A 17,023-nucleotide genomic window follows, 5' to 3' on the forward strand; every position below is an offset into this window, starting at 1 on the left:
GAACCCATGGGGTCTGAGGTTTCTAAAAACTTCATGTTTGAATTGATCCCTAATAGTAGAAAAAATAATGCAGAAGTATCCTGATTCCTTGGGGAGAGAGGCATGGAAGCTGTTTGGCTGGCTACAATACTTGTGTTCTTTTGAAAGTTTTTTCAGACATTAAAAAAACAAAACTATATCAGGGTTACTTTGTCTTGCAGACCAAACTGAACAACGGTTTCCCAAAAAAGAAAAAGGTTGGGAGGCAGACATACCTCTGGCTCCAAAAATCCAGGTAATCTGTGTAATATGGCCAGATGGGATATATCCCCAGCTCCATAATACTCTCAAAGCCTCACATGCTGCTCGAGTTCTCAACCTGGCTTTGGGATTCTTTCAAAATGCAATACATTATAGACAAGTTATTCAAAGCAGGACTTGTGAAAGCACAAAGTAAAATGTTCCTCACATTTTAATAAGGATGACAAGAGGATGCTAATTCATTAGATGCCCGCAGTTTAGTTGTAGGTGCTGGTCTTTTCATTTTACTTGATTGATGGAAGACTGTGGCTTGTCAGAACCAGGGGGCCTGATCACATATGGGACTCAGTAGGGTGAGATATAAATTATGGTTACACTGAGAATGGGGTCAGGGTAGGGGGAATTTAAGAGCTGCAACAAAGTTATTCCACATAAAAAGGAAGAAAAAAACCATTATGCTCTATTCCTATAATAAACACCATGTATAATCTTCTTACATACAATGTAGATTTTTTAAAAAACCACAAAGATATTAACAACCAAAACACATGACTTTTAAATCTACAAACGACTGCTTAAAAAAAAAAATCTAGGGAAGCTGCAATCCCAGAGAGGATGTGTCTCCTAGTTGAATAAAGTTGCTGCATTTTTTGCCTGTAGGATGGGACTTAGAAGAGAAATAAAGGGGTTGTGTTGTCTTGTGTGACAGAGAGTAAATCTAAACATAAGCATTTCAAAGGCCAGCCAGGCCACCCCTCCCTTCCCCAGCCCATCATCCTCCTGCAAAGTGTTCACAATTTTCAGTCCATCCTTCCCAAAGCCAGTAGACACAGAATCAGCTTTTCCTGGCTCTGCCTTGCAAGTTGGGGCTGCTTGATGGAAAAATGAAATAAAATCAAAGGAAAAAATGCAAATTCATTAATGCTCCCCTGACTAGACTAGTGTGAAATCTCTGCCCCTGACATAAAAAAGAAGGAACCATCTGAATGTCAAGGTTGTCTCCTGAAGACCCTGTGCTACAAAGTTACATACAGCTTTCTTAGCTGAGTGCTAGCCAGTACACCCTCACTCTACACCAGATGTCTTCGTTTGCTGGGACCAACTCACAAGTGCCCCCCCGTGCCCCATGGGAAAAATTCACAAGCTTTATCAGGCAACAGTTACCCATTGCTTCTCAGCATTTGACCCAAGAGTCGAGCAGCCTGCTAGGAGTTTAAGAAGAGATGTAGAGGGAGAGAGAATAAAATCATACAGGTGGAACCGGCTTCCCATGAGCGCCTTGCACACTGTAAGGCCCTCGGGGCAGGGTGGGGGGGGCCGTGCCCTGCCTTACCTGGTACACGTCCCGCAGCCCACACCACGTCCGCAGCACCTGGTGGCAAGCCCGCAGTCTCTCCGTGTACCATCTCCTCAGCGTGGATACGGTCAGGTTCCACACGAAGCGGCTGCCGTTGAACAGCAAGTCCTCCACTCCACACATGAACACCGAGGCCATGCCTCCTCCTTCCCTCGGAACCCGGGATGCCCGGCTCCCGCAGTTGCAGCCCAGTGAGCAGATCACAGCAATCCCAGCACCTGGGCTCAGACGCTGACTTCTGCTAGTAGCCGGGGGTCAATCTTCCACCACACTGGCCTTTCACGGTCCGAGCTGGCCAGGCTCCGGCCCCATGCCCTGGGATTGGGCGCCCGCCAACCAACGGCTGCGGCTGGCACACACAAGCCCAGTGTCCACTCCGCCCCGTTCGCTGGCAGCCCAGAGCAAGCTGCGCTAAGCTCCGCCAGGCGAGCCCTCGGCTCTCCCCCGGCGCGGAAGCCCTGGCCTGCGAGGACTCCCCCTGGTGCTCCCGGAGTGCGCTGGGCAGGGGGGTAAGCCGAGCAACTCTTTGCAGGTGGAGAGGAGAGCTGCATTTTAGCACACGTGGCTTGTACGTCCCCCCCCCCCCCCCCCCCCCCCACACACACACACACAGCTGAGTCTCCTAATTTGCTTCGGAGACCACCTTACTTTTCCCTACAGGGTCTGTGCTTGGCATCTGGTTCTGCTCATACTGATAAATATCCCTGGGCAACAACCCATGCAGGAGTAAAAAAAAAAAAAAGTCTTCCATAGCATCCCTTTGGACCCCACTCCTGGGGGAACAGCTCTGAATGTTTTCCTTGGTTGGGCTAGAGCCAGGAGATGAAGATACCAGTTACAAAGCAACAGTGTGTGAGTGGCTCCAGAACCTGACTTTGCTATCTTGAGGGTCTACAAAAAAAATGACAACTTGCCTGTTGTTGCCAGCCAGGGGGCAGGTCCCTGCACCCCTGCCACTGTGTTCATTCCAACGCAGACGTCAGTTATAAGAAAACAAAGAGGGTTCATGGTCTCTAGCAGGTAGCTTCTGCTCATTATTTGCTGGAACATATGAGCTCACAAGAGAATCCTTGTTTTGATTCTGGAAAATTCAGCCTCTGAACATGTCTAGCAGCAGCTGCCAGCACAAACCTGCACAGGTAGTTTATTCTCTACTCAAACCAGAAGAAGCTATTCCACCACTCACAAACTCACCAGATAATTAATGTTTTTTAAAGTTCTCCCTCAGGAATTGATATTGCCCGAGGTATTTGGTAAGGGGACCCCAGATTGCCCCACATACTATTAGTCTCTGTTTTTCTGTAGGATGTGTGCAGATTTTATTCAGGTAGACTGACATTTCTTATAGCAAAAGCACTGCAGCCCATTTCAGACTGTTGTGTTCTCCTGAATCCATCTGTAAGACAATTGTCTGTATTTTATTGGCACTTTCACACATGGGCTGTTATCTTTGCCATTATGTGGTAGAAGGGTAAGGAGCCACAGCCTTTCTCCTGAACTAGCTCAGAAGGCCTCAGAACAGATTATCCACAAGTTAATCAGCTTTATTTCAGGTTTCAAATATACCGTTGGAATCTTAATTCAGGTGAAACTCAATCAGTCAAAAGAACACAAAAATCTGCCCTCAAAGTGCCTGTTGTTTTCAAAGCAACCACAATCAAGAAACTTTTAAATGAGATTTCTTCTTTCACTATTTTTTATTTCTCTTTATTACCAATAAAGTTGCCTGAGAGCTTTTGTTGAATTTGTTAATGGACATAAGATCTGATCCAAGATCTGTGAATTTTCTTTTTTATAGTAAGTCTGCTCTGCATGCTCATTAGTATTAGCATTCTAAAGATATTCTCCAAGATAATGGTCACAGTATTGATACAGAATCAGAATATACTAGGTTTTACTGAATCAAAAGAAAATAAACATAGGGCAATTTGAAAAAGAAATGTTGTAATTCTGATAACAAACTCCTGAACTTCAAAAATGGCCAATTTGTATCAATGAATGTAGTGGTACATTTCTTTTTTTAAATGATGCAGTGTGACTGTCTTCTTAAAAATGTTGAGTAGCCAAGGGAATACCAGGATAAAACCTACAACAGGGCAATTGCCTCTGTCTTATGACATCATCCTTTCTCTCAGAAGTGTTGCTCTGGAAACACCATGGCTGTTCATAGGTCTAATGTCAGTGGTCAATTCCAACTTCAGTCATTTTCATTCAAGGTTTCCAAAGTCAATGTTTACACTATGTTCTAGAAAATAGCGTGTTGTGTAATAGGGGTTCTCAAAGGATGATCCTTCAAGCAGCAACATCCCCTGGAAACTAGTTAGAGATTCAAGTTCCCAAGCTGCTCCAGGGCATTAGGTCAGGGATCTCAGTTATCATGCAGCCTCTGTGTGATTCCACTTATGCTAGAGTTTGAGAAGCACTATTGTAGGGCATGGTATTTAGGAGACAAGTGTCCTAAGAGAGACACCACTGACTTCAATCCCTGTCATGTAAGACCTGTGGGATCTTGCATAAGCTCTTTAAACCCACAAAGCCTCAATGTCCTCATCTATAAAATGGGTATGATATCACAATTAATCACAGAGAATGTTGGGGAAAATTAAATAAAATATTCTGTATAAAGTGTTTAGTGTAGTGGTGGCAAAGCATAAGCACCTAAAGAAAAGAAACTACCACCACTCTTGAAAAAGGAATTTTTTTCTTTTTATTTTTTGTAGTCAGATAAAACAGTACAAGTAAACTGTGTGGTCTTTTAAAAAATTTCTTGGCTAATTATCAACATCTGCTTTCCTATCCCTTTCTGTGTGTTGGGTGTTAAAGTTGGTGGTGACTTGTTCGGAGAGTAGTATTGCAACTTTCGTTTAAATCCCCCCAAAGCTGTTGGAGCTAGATTTTCCCCACCACAGCCAATCATTCCTGGGGACTCTGCATAGTGTATGCTCAAAGCTGCATGCAAAGTCAGGAAAAGATATATTGTTTCCACCTCTATAAACACTGATGCTTCTTCTTATTCCAGCAGCTCTCCTCTCCTACAGCAGAAATCTGAAGCTGAGGGTAGAATGAGTAGGATTTTTGAGTGAAGGAAGTGCAAGGTCCCCCACACAGGAGACTGACTGGGTGGCAAGGGAAACTGAATGTGTAACAGTGGAGAAAAGGGTGACCAAAGTGAGGCATCATTCTTAAAATTGACAAGCCAAGTGGGACATACCTGTTGGGAACCACCCTGCCTGGTATCAGAAGCTGTAACCCCCACGAAGGCTAAGGCTGAGGGAGTGACCTTGGACCATAAGCCAGCAAGGAGACAAAAGCTTATCTTCCTGGCAGGAGCGCTGCTTCTGCTGCTTCTGCTGCTTCATTCATAACTGAACCCCAAAGCTTGGTCAGTTAGCCAATGATGGGTAAGATTCCCCAAAGGGGGAATGACCTAAGACAGGCACAATCATGTGGGAGGCCCCCAAGAAAGGACTTTGGGGGCTACAGCAAAAGGGGGTGATGGACCCTCGCTCCTCAGCTTTGACGTAGCCTGAGTCCTCCTCATTTGGGAGAAAATCTCCTTATCTCTTGGTTGCCTTACTTCCCTGGCTCCATCTAAGCCTGACACAATGACAGGGTGGTGCAGCTCTGTGTTGAAAAGGGCGGGTTCCCTGGGTGATCAGGCCTAAGAAAGAATATGTAAAATCCTGTGAAACCTGTTTTGTTTAGAATGCTCTCAGTTGAATGATGAGGGTCCAGGGAAGAAGTAAGTTTGTTCCTTAAAGTTTTTTACAGCTGCTTGACCCTGACTCAAAATAGGCCTTCAGACTTCTATGTTACCTATTGTTTGATCCTTACTTCCTAGCAATGAGTAATGAGCTTTACCTGAATTCTTATGCAAACGAAACCAATAAAAAGCTTCTCTGGCAGAGGAATGCGTGCACTCCCCATTAGAGAGAGTAGCCATTCCATTCCTACTTCCCTACAAGAGCTGGTTGTCTCTGTGTATGTTTTTCTCGAGTGTTGACAAGCCATCCACAGCATTCCACGGTCACTGCCAGTGGGTGATCCCGTCACATACCAGATCTCAGACACTCACCCTTGAAACTGGTGTAAAATTTCCTTTGAAAGGGTGTTAAATCAAGCTAGCTTCAAAATTGTCTTGTGTTTTCTTTCTTTCTTTTTCTTTTTTTTCCATAATTTAAGAAGAACATTTTGTTTTCTCTCCAGCATCAGAGTTCCCTGCAATTCACTGTAATTTCCTGAAGCTGTCTCTGGAGGCTTATAGCGCTGCTTCAGGTGACAGCATTACTCACACTCCTGGGAGTTCTGCTAGAGATGCAAAAGAGAAACTGTCTCATCATCATCCCTGAGACTCCTGTAGGTTCTCCTTTGAGCAATCAGCAAGAAGACAGCACAAATGCCAACCTGTCTCTGGAAAGAGATTGCCTGTTGGTAATATAGCAGCTTCCAGAGGTCCCCTCTGTCCATCAGAAAGCCAGAGTCCACCTGATGCCCGTGGACATTGTTAAACCATACTTTGTACCTTTGACACCAGTGTGGCTAACTCCTGCTAGACCATGAGTATCTGACACAGGGCTCTCAATCCAAGAAGTTTTGCCCTCCCCCCCATACCCCAGGGACATTTGGCAATGTCTGGAAATATTTTGATTGTCCAATATTTTGAGTAGAAATTTTCTTGGGGTTGTTACTGGCATCTGGTGGGTAGAGGCCAGGTATGCTGTTCAACATCTTACAATGCCCAGGACAGTCCCCAAGACAAAGAATTATTCTTCCCTAAATATTAATAGTTCAATGATTGAGGAACTCTGGTCTAGTTAAGCACTACACTCTGCCGTTCCTCTCACATGAGTTTTGTGGGGAAACACTCTTCTCTCCTGATATTTCCTCCCCAAAAGGCAAATTGGGAAGAGATGCAATGACCATTCTATAATTGTTTTCATTACTTCAACAAAGAGGTAAGTCCTTTGAGAAAGAACTAAAATGTCATTTCCATTATTTTCATTAACCTTTTTGGAATATTTGTCATAAAAATAAGGATAGTAATTTTCATCATAAGCTATTTATATTTTATTACTTTAACTTCTAGTTTTATTATTTAATTTAAATTAAAAGCTCCTTAGTGGGGATGAAACACACTGAAAAAAGAATCTCCCATAAGGAGACCAAGGTGCAATGCTGATGCGTCCTGGTGCTGGGTGTTGCTCTGACAGTGTACTGCCCCTTCAGTCCACTTTTCTCTGTTTGACTGTAAGCTCAGTGAGGAATCCCTGCTTGGAAAATTTTTAGTGACCTTGGGATCTTCCCACTACATGTCAATAGTGCCCCCAGTTATTGTGACAGCAACAAGAACACATTTCTGAGTGCCTCTGGGTGGGTGGTAGCCACCCTCATTAAAAAACTGGTGGAAGTAGGTACAGAATCTTATTCATATTTGTTTCTTCTGTGACTGGCACATTACAGGCAATCAATAAATTTTTTTTCTTTTTTTAATTTTTATTTTTTGATCATTTTTAAATTTTATTTTAATTGTTGTTCAAGTATAGGTTTCTGCCCTTTACCCCTTATTGACCTGACAAATGAATGACTCTGTCTCAACAGAGAATACAGAAAGAAATTAATCCATTCCCAAAATACACTCATTAAAAAAATTATGTGTTGAGTTTTCATGCCATGTCAGGCAGGAGTTAAGTACTTGGAATGAACTGTTACAAAACAGAGACAGTCTCTCTCTAAGTGGGTCATAGAGGAGAATGGGGAAGGCAAATGGTTGAACAAGTGATACAAAGGGGCAGCCACTGCCACATAGGCTCTAACAGAGATGTGTAACGCAGAATGTGGGGAATAAAGTGCCTCCCTCAGAGAGTGATGGTGCAGCTGAGACCTGAAGGCTGAGTAAGGAGAGTTAGTAGTCCTACACAGAGTAAGCTGTAAAAATTAAGGCTTTATGGAAAGAGGGATTCAGATTTGTGCAGCTTTAAGGAAAGGAGCAGGAGGTGATGCTTCAGAGATCTGGGGAAGCCTAGCTGGGAGGCTGCTGCAGAGCTCCAGGGGTGAGAATAAAGAGCTTATGGTAGGATTGTGGAAATGTCCACACAACTGAACTGAAGGAGTCAACATGTGTCAGCACCTCCTGGGATCATGGGGTGAATTCGGTGGGAAAAGCTACCCTCTTTAAAGCAAGTACCTCTCATGGCCTCTGGGAGAGCTGCCCAACTGCGCAGAGGCAGGCCACCCACTTAGAGGGTCTGCATGCCCTTCCCCTTCCATCTCCTGTCCCAAGAAGGAGGCAGGAGGGCTTGTGGGAGACAAGTTCTATTTCAGTTTCACTTGACCAGAGGCTGGGTGGTCTTGCTCCTCCCTCCTCTCCTACTTTCTCTCCTCTCACCCTTTGGCTGAAAGAGCAAGGTGCATCCTTCAGTCTCAGCCTCCAGCAGGAGATGAAAGGGAACATTCAGAGCAGTGGAATCTGAAAGGAAGGAACAAGCCATGGTCGTCCTAGCCCATGGCTGACAAGTAAGCAAGCTGTTAAATTCTGCAGCTGCCTTCATGACATTCAACAGCTTTTTGGCTAAAAACACTACAAACTAAATACTCATAATATCCAAGTGCTAAGGTATTTATCCAGCTTCTATTGTTTGGCACACTCCTAAAAGAAAAGAAAACAAAACACATTTCCATCTTTCTCAAAAATCTCATTTGTTATTTTATTAAATCAAATTCTGCTTGCTTAAAGGAGAGGATGGATGCTATCTTTATTGTATAAAGAAGTATAAAAAAGAGAGCAACATGTTAGACTTTGCATTGTATCCACTTTTACTAGATATTCCACTGAAAACATATGGAGATTTTAAGCCAGTTCAAATTTTAGAAGTCCCTGGTAATTGTGAAGGCACTTGGATGCTGGTTCCAAGGAAGCCCATGTAGATAAGAGGGAAAGAGGTGACTTTCTTTAAAGAAATAGTATCAGCCCTGGCTGATGTGGCTCAGTGGAGTGAGTGCTGGCCTGCAAACCAAAGGATTTCTGGTTTAATTCCTAGTCAGGGCACATGCCTGAGTTACAGGCCAGGTCTGTAGTAGAGGGTGCATGAGAGACAACACACATAGAGGTTTCTCTTCCTCTCTTTCTCCCTCCCTTCCCTTCTCTCTAAAAATAAGTAAATTAAAAAAAAGAAAAAATAGTATCAATCTGATCTTTTATCACCCATCCCCATAATTTGTCACCTTTTATTTATACCTAATTTACATGGATGTCAACAATGACAAAAATAGTAATAAATTTGTCTACATAGCACCCTTTATTTCTAAATTAATAAAGGCAGCTCCACATACAGCTTCACTTGATTCTCACAATCTTCTCCCTACATCTAGGGGAGAAAACCATCACTGACTTCATTTCATGGTTAAAGAAACTGAGGCACAGAAGAGCTGAATAATTTGCTGAAGAGTTTAAAATCATTTTGAAAAGGTGTGCTGCTAATTTTTCAGTCCTGCTTTAATTGAGAGACAAAAGGACAATTTCTTTGATAAGTTATCATTTGCTTTGACTTCATACTAAAATATATAAGGTATAGATGGCTCTAAGGTTTATTTAATACGCCAGGAACTGAATGTGACAAAATGTCCACCCCTTAGGTTTCCCCAATTTAAATAAGAATAAAATAACAATGAGAAGAAAAAGAAAATCTATTACAAAAGTAACATTTTTTAATGGGAGATAAGAGAGTAGTTACTTAAAATCCAATGGACCTTCACTCTTATGGTAGAAGAAAAATGAAAAGATATATAGAAACTCTTGACTCTCCAATGATTAACCATTCTACTGATATGCAGATAATTTAATAAAATGAAAAACTGAAATCAGCCAAAATCAATGCATTGCAAAGTGGCAAAACTCTCAAAGCCAAGTATACTCCAGCTATCAAACAAACATGGGCAATAGGTTATAAAAAAGATTATTTTCACATTACTACTGAAAAATACAGAATGAGTTGGCAAGCCTATTGTTAAAAAATTTCAACTATTTGGCCCTTAGAAGCAAGAGCAAAATAAAAGCAATGTAGCATCTAGAAAAAAGGAACATAAATATATTTCTTGTATTTTGCTTTCCTAAAATTAACTGACAGTAACAATATATAGCTATCAACTACCAAATAAATTGCCTAAAAGAAGATGAAGAAGCCAAAAGCAGCATGCTACAGGCCTCAAGACCTAAGTACATTTTATAAAGTTGACATAAAGTTGTATATTCTTCTGACCAAGAGTTCAGATAGCTCCTAGAAGTGCTTAAGAAGAATGAACAGAACTATGATCTTGTCTTGATTCCATAAGAGAAAGACAACAGGAATATCACTTTGGATGGAGCTGGCCTCAAATAAATTTAAGGTAGTCCTCCTCACCCTGAAAAGATTCCATTATTATCTCAGTTAGGTGGTTTTACAGATAAATTTGTAGGGTTTTTTGTACGCTTATATATTTTGTCAGATACTGTTGCCTGTCTATCCATCAGTATCTACCCCCTTTTCAAAGACTGACTTTGTGGGTGGCTATTTTCCATGCCCCCAGGATGAACTATGATTGCTCTAAGTAAGGCACAGGTGGCAAACACAGGGCCAAATCTGGCCTGGCAGCTTGTTTCTACCTGGCAGCAGTGCCAAGGTCTTTGCCCCTAGTTAAGGTAGTAGTTACATTTATATAGTCCTAAAATTATATTTGACCCTTTGAAGGCAACCACGAGGCTAATGTGGCCCCTGGTGAAAATGAGTTTGACACCCCTGTCATGCCTTCCCTTAGACTCTAAGGGAAGACATCATGACCCATTCTAGCAAAAAGATAGTAAAGCTCTCTAAAGAGTTTTGGAAAGGATTTCCTTCTTTGAAGAGATGGAACAACATGAGAATTTTGTTAATACATTGCTTGATTCCTGTTTGGAATAGTGTTGTTTGAAAACACAATACTTCAAGCTATAATAGCTATCTTGTGACCAAGAGGACATGTGTTGACAGCAAAGACAGTAGAAAAGAAGATGGTGAAAATCAGGGTCCTTGACAACATTTAGATGTGGAACAACCTGGGAGCAACTGACTTATAGATGACTTGTAGTGAGATGTAAACAATGAATGGCCTTACATAGTTTAAGCTAATATTAATTGGAAGTTTTGTTACTTTTAATAGATCACATTTCAAAAGTTACCACATAGCTATACTAATCAAGATAGTATGGTACTTGAATAAAGGTAGATATATGAATCAATAAAATAGAATCAAGAGTACAGAAATAAATTCTTACATTTATGGTTGTCTCATTTTTGACAAGCATTACAGCACCATTCATTGGGAAAGAATATTCTTTTTAACAAATGGTGCTGGGACCACTGGATAGCCACATGCAAAAGAATGAGTATGAACTCCTACCTCACACCATACACAAAAAAATCAGGATAGATTAAAGAATTAAAAGGAAGAGTTAAGCCCTGTTTGGTGTGGTCCAGTTGATTGGAGCATTGTCCTGTAAATCTAAATGCCACGGGTTTGATTCACAATTAGAGCACATGCCTAGGTTGTGAGTTTGGTCCCTGGTGGGGGTGTGCATGAGAAGCAACCAGTTGATGTTTCCCTCCATATCTCTCTCCCTCCCTTCTCCTCCCTCTAAAATCAATAAGCATGTCCTCGGATAAGAATAAAAACATAAAAGTAAAAATTAAAAGCAAGATTTCTGGTCAAGATGGAGGTGTAGGCAGACACAGCTTGCCTCTTTGCACTACCATATCAAAATTACAACTAAAATATAGAACAACCATCACTCAGATATTAGATATTGAGTTGAATAGAAGTCTGATAACTATAGAATTAAATCATAGCCATATAGGCTGGTAGGAGGGGCAGAGAAGTGAATGGGGTTGGTCCCATATCCATGTGTGGTGGATAAAAATTTAGGAGAGATATCTCATGAATGAGGAGTCTCAGCCCCATACCAGGTCCCCCAGCCCAGAGTTCCAGTGCCAGGAAGAAAAGTCTCCATAACTTCTAGCTGCAAAAACCAGAGGAGGTTGAGTTGGTAGAAGAAACTTCTGGAGTCCCAAGCAGTTCCCTTTAAATAACCCACATATGGACTTACTCAGATTCACTCCTTCTGAGCTCCAGCACTGATATAGCAATTTGAAAGGCATCAGTGGCATAAAGGGAGAAACTTTAGTGACTGGCATCAATGTGGGAGCTGGGGCACAGCTTTTGCTAAGACAGAAAGGTGAGCAGAGGCCATAGTCCCTTTTCTTAGCCCTCCCTCCAAAGAGCCACAGATCCGGCAGATGAGTACCATATATGGTACTCTACTAACATGGCTAACACTGTTTGCCCCACCATGGAGATCCTCAGAGACTCCATCCCACCCAACTTACAGGCCCACCCAAGCCGTTAACAACATGACTTTTCCATATGAATTGCTGGTCTTGACTTATGCTTCATGACTTCCTAAATGCTATCAAAGAAGTGATAGCCAGCCTCAGTGAGCTCCCAGTTCTCATGGCACTTGAAGGTGGCCCTTGGCCCAGCACTAGCAGTAGGCAGCCTAGATTCACAGCTTGACCTCTCCTGGGATTCTCAGAGCCCAGCACAAGTAGCAACTATCTCAGATTGCTTTATAGGTCAGGCAGGGTAGCCCAAGGCAGAATACAGGTGGGGGCTGACCTTGGCCTGCACCATCTGGGAAACCCAAGAGCCTGTGTACCCAGTGTACAGCTACAGACCATGCTGGAGAACACCACCTTGCCTCTGAACAGTTGATCCTCCACAGGGTCAGTGTTAACAACCAGTGGTTACAACCAGTCATTGCAGCTGGCTGGCCTGGGTAAATCCTTCCCATTGATCTGCCAACAAAAATCAAGGTTCAGTTACAATAGGATGGTGCACACAGCCCACACAAAGGTCACAACGTTGACCTTTGGGTGATAGGGGAGTACACAGCTTGGGTGATAGGGGAGGCTGTGCCACTGGACCCTACAGGACTCCTAATACATTAGGCTACACTACAAGACAGTGTGTCATAGCTGCTATACCTAAAACATAGAAACAAACAAAGGGAGGCTGCCAAAATGAAGAGACAAAGAACATGGCCCAAATGAAGGAACTAATCACATCTCCAGAAAAAGAACTAAACAAAATAGAGGTAACCAATCTACCAGATGCAAAGTTCAAAATACTGGTTGTAAGGATGCTCAAATAACCTATTGAGGACCTCAGCAGCATAAAAAAGATTTAGTCAGAAATGAAGGATACACTAATTAAAATAAAGAACAATTTACAGGGAAACAATAGTAGAGTGGATGAAGGCAAGAGTCAAATCAATGTGGAACATAATGAAGCAAAAAACAACCAGTCAGAACAAAAAGTAGAAAAAAAGAATCCCCCCAAAATGAGTATAAGCAGCCACAGGGACAACTTCAAGAGGTCCAACATTCATATCATAGGGGTGCCAGAAGGAGAAGAGAAAGAGCAAGAAATTAGAAATATATCTGAATAAATAATGAAAACAAACTTCCTTAATTTGGTGAAAGAAATAGACATGGAAGTCCAGGAAGCACAGAGAGTCCCAAACAAGATGGATGTAAAGAGACACACTCCAAGACACGTCATAATTAAAATGCCAAAGGTTAAGGATAGAGAATCTTAAAAACACAAGAGAAGCAGAGAGTTACCTATAGGGGAGTTCCTATAAGACTATCAGATGATTTCTCAAAAGAAACTTGCAGGCTGGAAGGGACTGACAAGAAATATTCAAAGTCTTGAAAAGCAAGGACCTACAGCCAAGATTGCTCCACCCAGCAAAGATATCATTTAGAATTGAAGGGCAGATAGAGAGCTTCCAGACAAGAAACAACTGAAGGAGCTCATCATCACCAACCATTATCATATGAAATGTTAAAGGGACTTATTCAAGAATTTAAATAAAGATTTTTTAAAGCAGATATACAAATATCTAGTAAGAAGATGAAAATATGCTCAATATCATTAGTAATTAGGGAAATACAAATGAAAACTACAGTGATATATCACTGCACACCCACTAGTATGGCTATGATAAAAAAGGCAGACATAACAAGTGTTGATGAGGATGTGGAAAAACTGGAATGCTTATATGTTATCTGTGGATAATGTAAAATGGTTCAGTCACTGCCAAAAAGACTGGTGACTTCTAAAAGGGTTAAACATAATACCAGGGAATTGCCATGTGGCTCAACAATTCCATTCCTAGTTATATACCCAAAAGAAGTAAAAAACCTGTGTTCTTAAAACAACTTACCCACAAATGTTCATAGCATTACTATTCATAAGGACCAAATAGTGGAAACAACTCACATGTCTATCAGTTGAGGAATAGACTCAAAAAAGTCACATATACATATAATGTAGTATTATTTAGAAATAAAAAGAAATGAAGTATACAGACAAATGAAAAACATGTTCACATAAAACTTGGACATCAGTGTTCACTACAGCTTTATTATTAAGTGTCAGAAAATGGAAACAACTCAAATGTCACTTGATGGGTGGATATACAAGAGAGAGTATAGCTATATTATGGAATATTACTCAGCCATTAAAAGGATGAAGTATTGACACATGTTACAACATAGATGAGTATTGAAAACGTTATGCTAAGTGAAAGATGCCAGATCAAAAGTCCATATTTCCACACAGACAGAAAGTAGATCAGTGGTTGCCAACAGCTTGGGGGTAGGGTTGGGATATGGGCAGTGACTATTAATGGGTATGGAGTTTCTTTATGGGGTAATGAAAATGATCTGGAATTAGATAGTGATGATATTTGCACAGCCTTGTGACTATATTAGAAACCAGTGAATTGTACACTTAAAAGTGAATTTTGTAGTATATGAATAAATAAAATACAGAATAATAAGCAATCAATAAAAAATAACTAAAAAGGGAATAAAACACTGATACATGCTACAACATGGATGAATCTCAAAACCACTATATGAAGTGAAACAGCCAGTCATAAAGACCACGTATTTTATGATTACACTGATATAAAACATCCAGATTAGGCAAATCCAAAGAGATAGAAAGAACAGTGGCTACTTAGGGCTGAAGGCATTTGGAGAGGGTAAAGGAAAATGGGGGGCAAGCCTGTAGGCACAGAGTTTCTTTTTAAGACAATGAAAATCTTCTAACATTATTATAATGATGAATACACCACTCTTTAAACAGACTGAAAGCTACTAAAATGTATGCTTCACAAGTGGACTTGATGATATGTGAATGTATCTCAATAAAGCTGTCACCAAAAAAGGTTAAAAAGGATGGACTACATTTTAACACTTCATCTACATTTGCTATATATTCTACAATGAGCATAAAATGCCTATGTTTTTTAAAAAATGGTGTTCAATTTTTTCTTATTTGGAAAAAATTGCTTATTATACAAAACAAAGTAAAAATGAAAGCAAGAAAAAAATCCTGCACATGAACTGCGTTGTAAAACTGAGTGCACACAGAAAAAAATGAGAAAAAGATATCAAATAGATCATAATCATTTCTGAGTTGGGATCCCTGGATGATTTTCATTTACTTGTGAGGAGGGTTTTCTTTTCCTGGTTTTCTATATCAGCACATTTTACCTTTTAATTTTTTTGAAATGCATATATCATCATACAAGAGGGTTTTCAGTGAAGAAAGCATATGCTTCTCTGCATCCTGGTTCCTCAATTCCAGGCTGCTATGTAAGGTTGTTAAGCTGCTTATTGCACAAGGGCATATGGCTGAGGCAATGGGTGGGGTTATTAACCCAGTCCAGGAATGCTGTGTACAGAAGTGGAAGCTCTGCCTGGCTCCCCACCTGAAAGGCAACCATGATGTCCAGTTTCTTGTAGAGCCCTCCAGACATAGTCTATGTTATGCAAACATATACATGATACTGTTTGTACAAAAAAGTTATTTAAAAAGAATAAAGAAATGGCAGAGAAAATCAACACAATATAATCAGATTTCAAATACATCTAGAGAACTCATCAAAGTAGCATAGTAAAATTGGATTTAAAGGAAGGAAAAAAAAACATATTTGGAACAAACGAGCCTTAAGGGAAGAGTCCTAACTCCATTGATTCTTGGACTGTTTTCCACCTTAGCCATTCACAATTCACATACATTACTTAAGCAGCAAATGAAATTGCTTGTTACTCATTGCCAAGTGGGTCCATATTTGGTATTTCATTCACCACACTCCCCACAGTTTAGGAGATGTGATGTGCATGTAGTCTACCCTCCACGGTGCAAAGCTTTGGCTTTTAATATGTTGAGAAACATGAGAATGAGTGCTCCCATGTGAAGATGGGATTTCTATTTCATTCACTCCAGTGTCCCCTAAAACAAGGAAACTGCTCACATAGAAATCCTACAGCACTCTATTAATTTGCATTCCAACATTTCTATATTCATTCAACTTGGGCTGAAGTTTCAACTTGTTTACTTAGGGTAATAATGGCTAAATCAGTAAATAATTCAAATTATGAGATCTGAATTATAAGGATTACTTTGTCACTCTAACATTTTAACTTTGTCTGTGTTTCTGTTACATGTTTTACCTGCCTCCTTACAGAAGGCAATGCTAGTCTTCTGAGTTTCAGCTCTGCCTAAGCTCTTCACCTGAAAAGCTCCTTCATTCCTAAACACTCTTCCCAGGATTTCACCCAATAAACTCCCATTTATCTTTCTAGTCTTAGCTTGAATGTGAGTCTTCTGAAGCAGGCGAGTGCTCCATCACAGCAACTTAATCTTTCCCCTTGAACATTCATTACATTGACAATACTGCTTACAGCCTGATTTTGCCACCAGACCATAAGCTCATGAGTTCAGGGACCACCTATTTGGTCACCACTGCATCTCCATTGCTTAGCAGGGTGTCTGGCTCATAGCAGGTACTAAATAACCTGTTAAATGAGTTTACATTTACATGGAAATGTAAAAACTACATATAACCCTACAAATGGAGAGAATTTGCTCATTAAAAAAATCAGGTGCAATTTAAAAGAGAGCTTGAAATTTACTGAGAGCTAAAAACAATAAAGCTTGAAAGCAACGCTGAGGTCTAGAAGCATTTTCCAACCTCTTTCCAATGAGGAGATAGGGAGAAAAATGAGGCTGATAGTGGATCAGGGCCAATCATTTGATGGAAAACAACCACACTGGGATACAATGGTTGAGACCAGGAAGGCCATCAGATGGCTCAAGTGTGAGACATTTCTAATACATTTGGGCACACTGTAGGCTAAGAAAGTAGGTGACACGTAAGATCTCTGAGCTGAACTATGTTAATTTTAATTTGATTTGATTCAAATAGATCTGGACAGTAGCAGCAGGGATTACTCCAGGCATATTTGTCCTCCTAAGTGGCTTAGTTCTCTAAAACCCTAT

General features: G+C 40.8%; 1 protein-coding gene across 1 annotated transcript in view; it reads right to left on the reverse strand.

The window, feature by feature from the left end:
* FRMD4B (FERM domain containing 4B) overlaps positions 1-2,154 on the reverse strand; it is a 196,586-nt gene extending 194,432 nt beyond the window's left edge. Inside the window, 1 exon segment of the mRNA XM_028517963.2 lies at positions 1,574-2,154. Within this exon segment, the coding sequence (XP_028373764.1) occupies positions 1,574-1,735 (162 nt within the window). The 5' untranslated portion in view covers positions 1,736-2,154.
* Positions 2,155-17,023: the final 14,869 nt, after the last annotated feature.

The sequence above is a fragment of the Phyllostomus discolor genome, chromosome 7 (assembly GCF_004126475.2).
Source record: "Phyllostomus discolor isolate MPI-MPIP mPhyDis1 chromosome 7, mPhyDis1.pri.v3, whole genome shotgun sequence".
In the NCBI taxonomy this organism is placed as follows: domain Eukaryota; kingdom Metazoa; phylum Chordata; class Mammalia; order Chiroptera; family Phyllostomidae; genus Phyllostomus; species Phyllostomus discolor.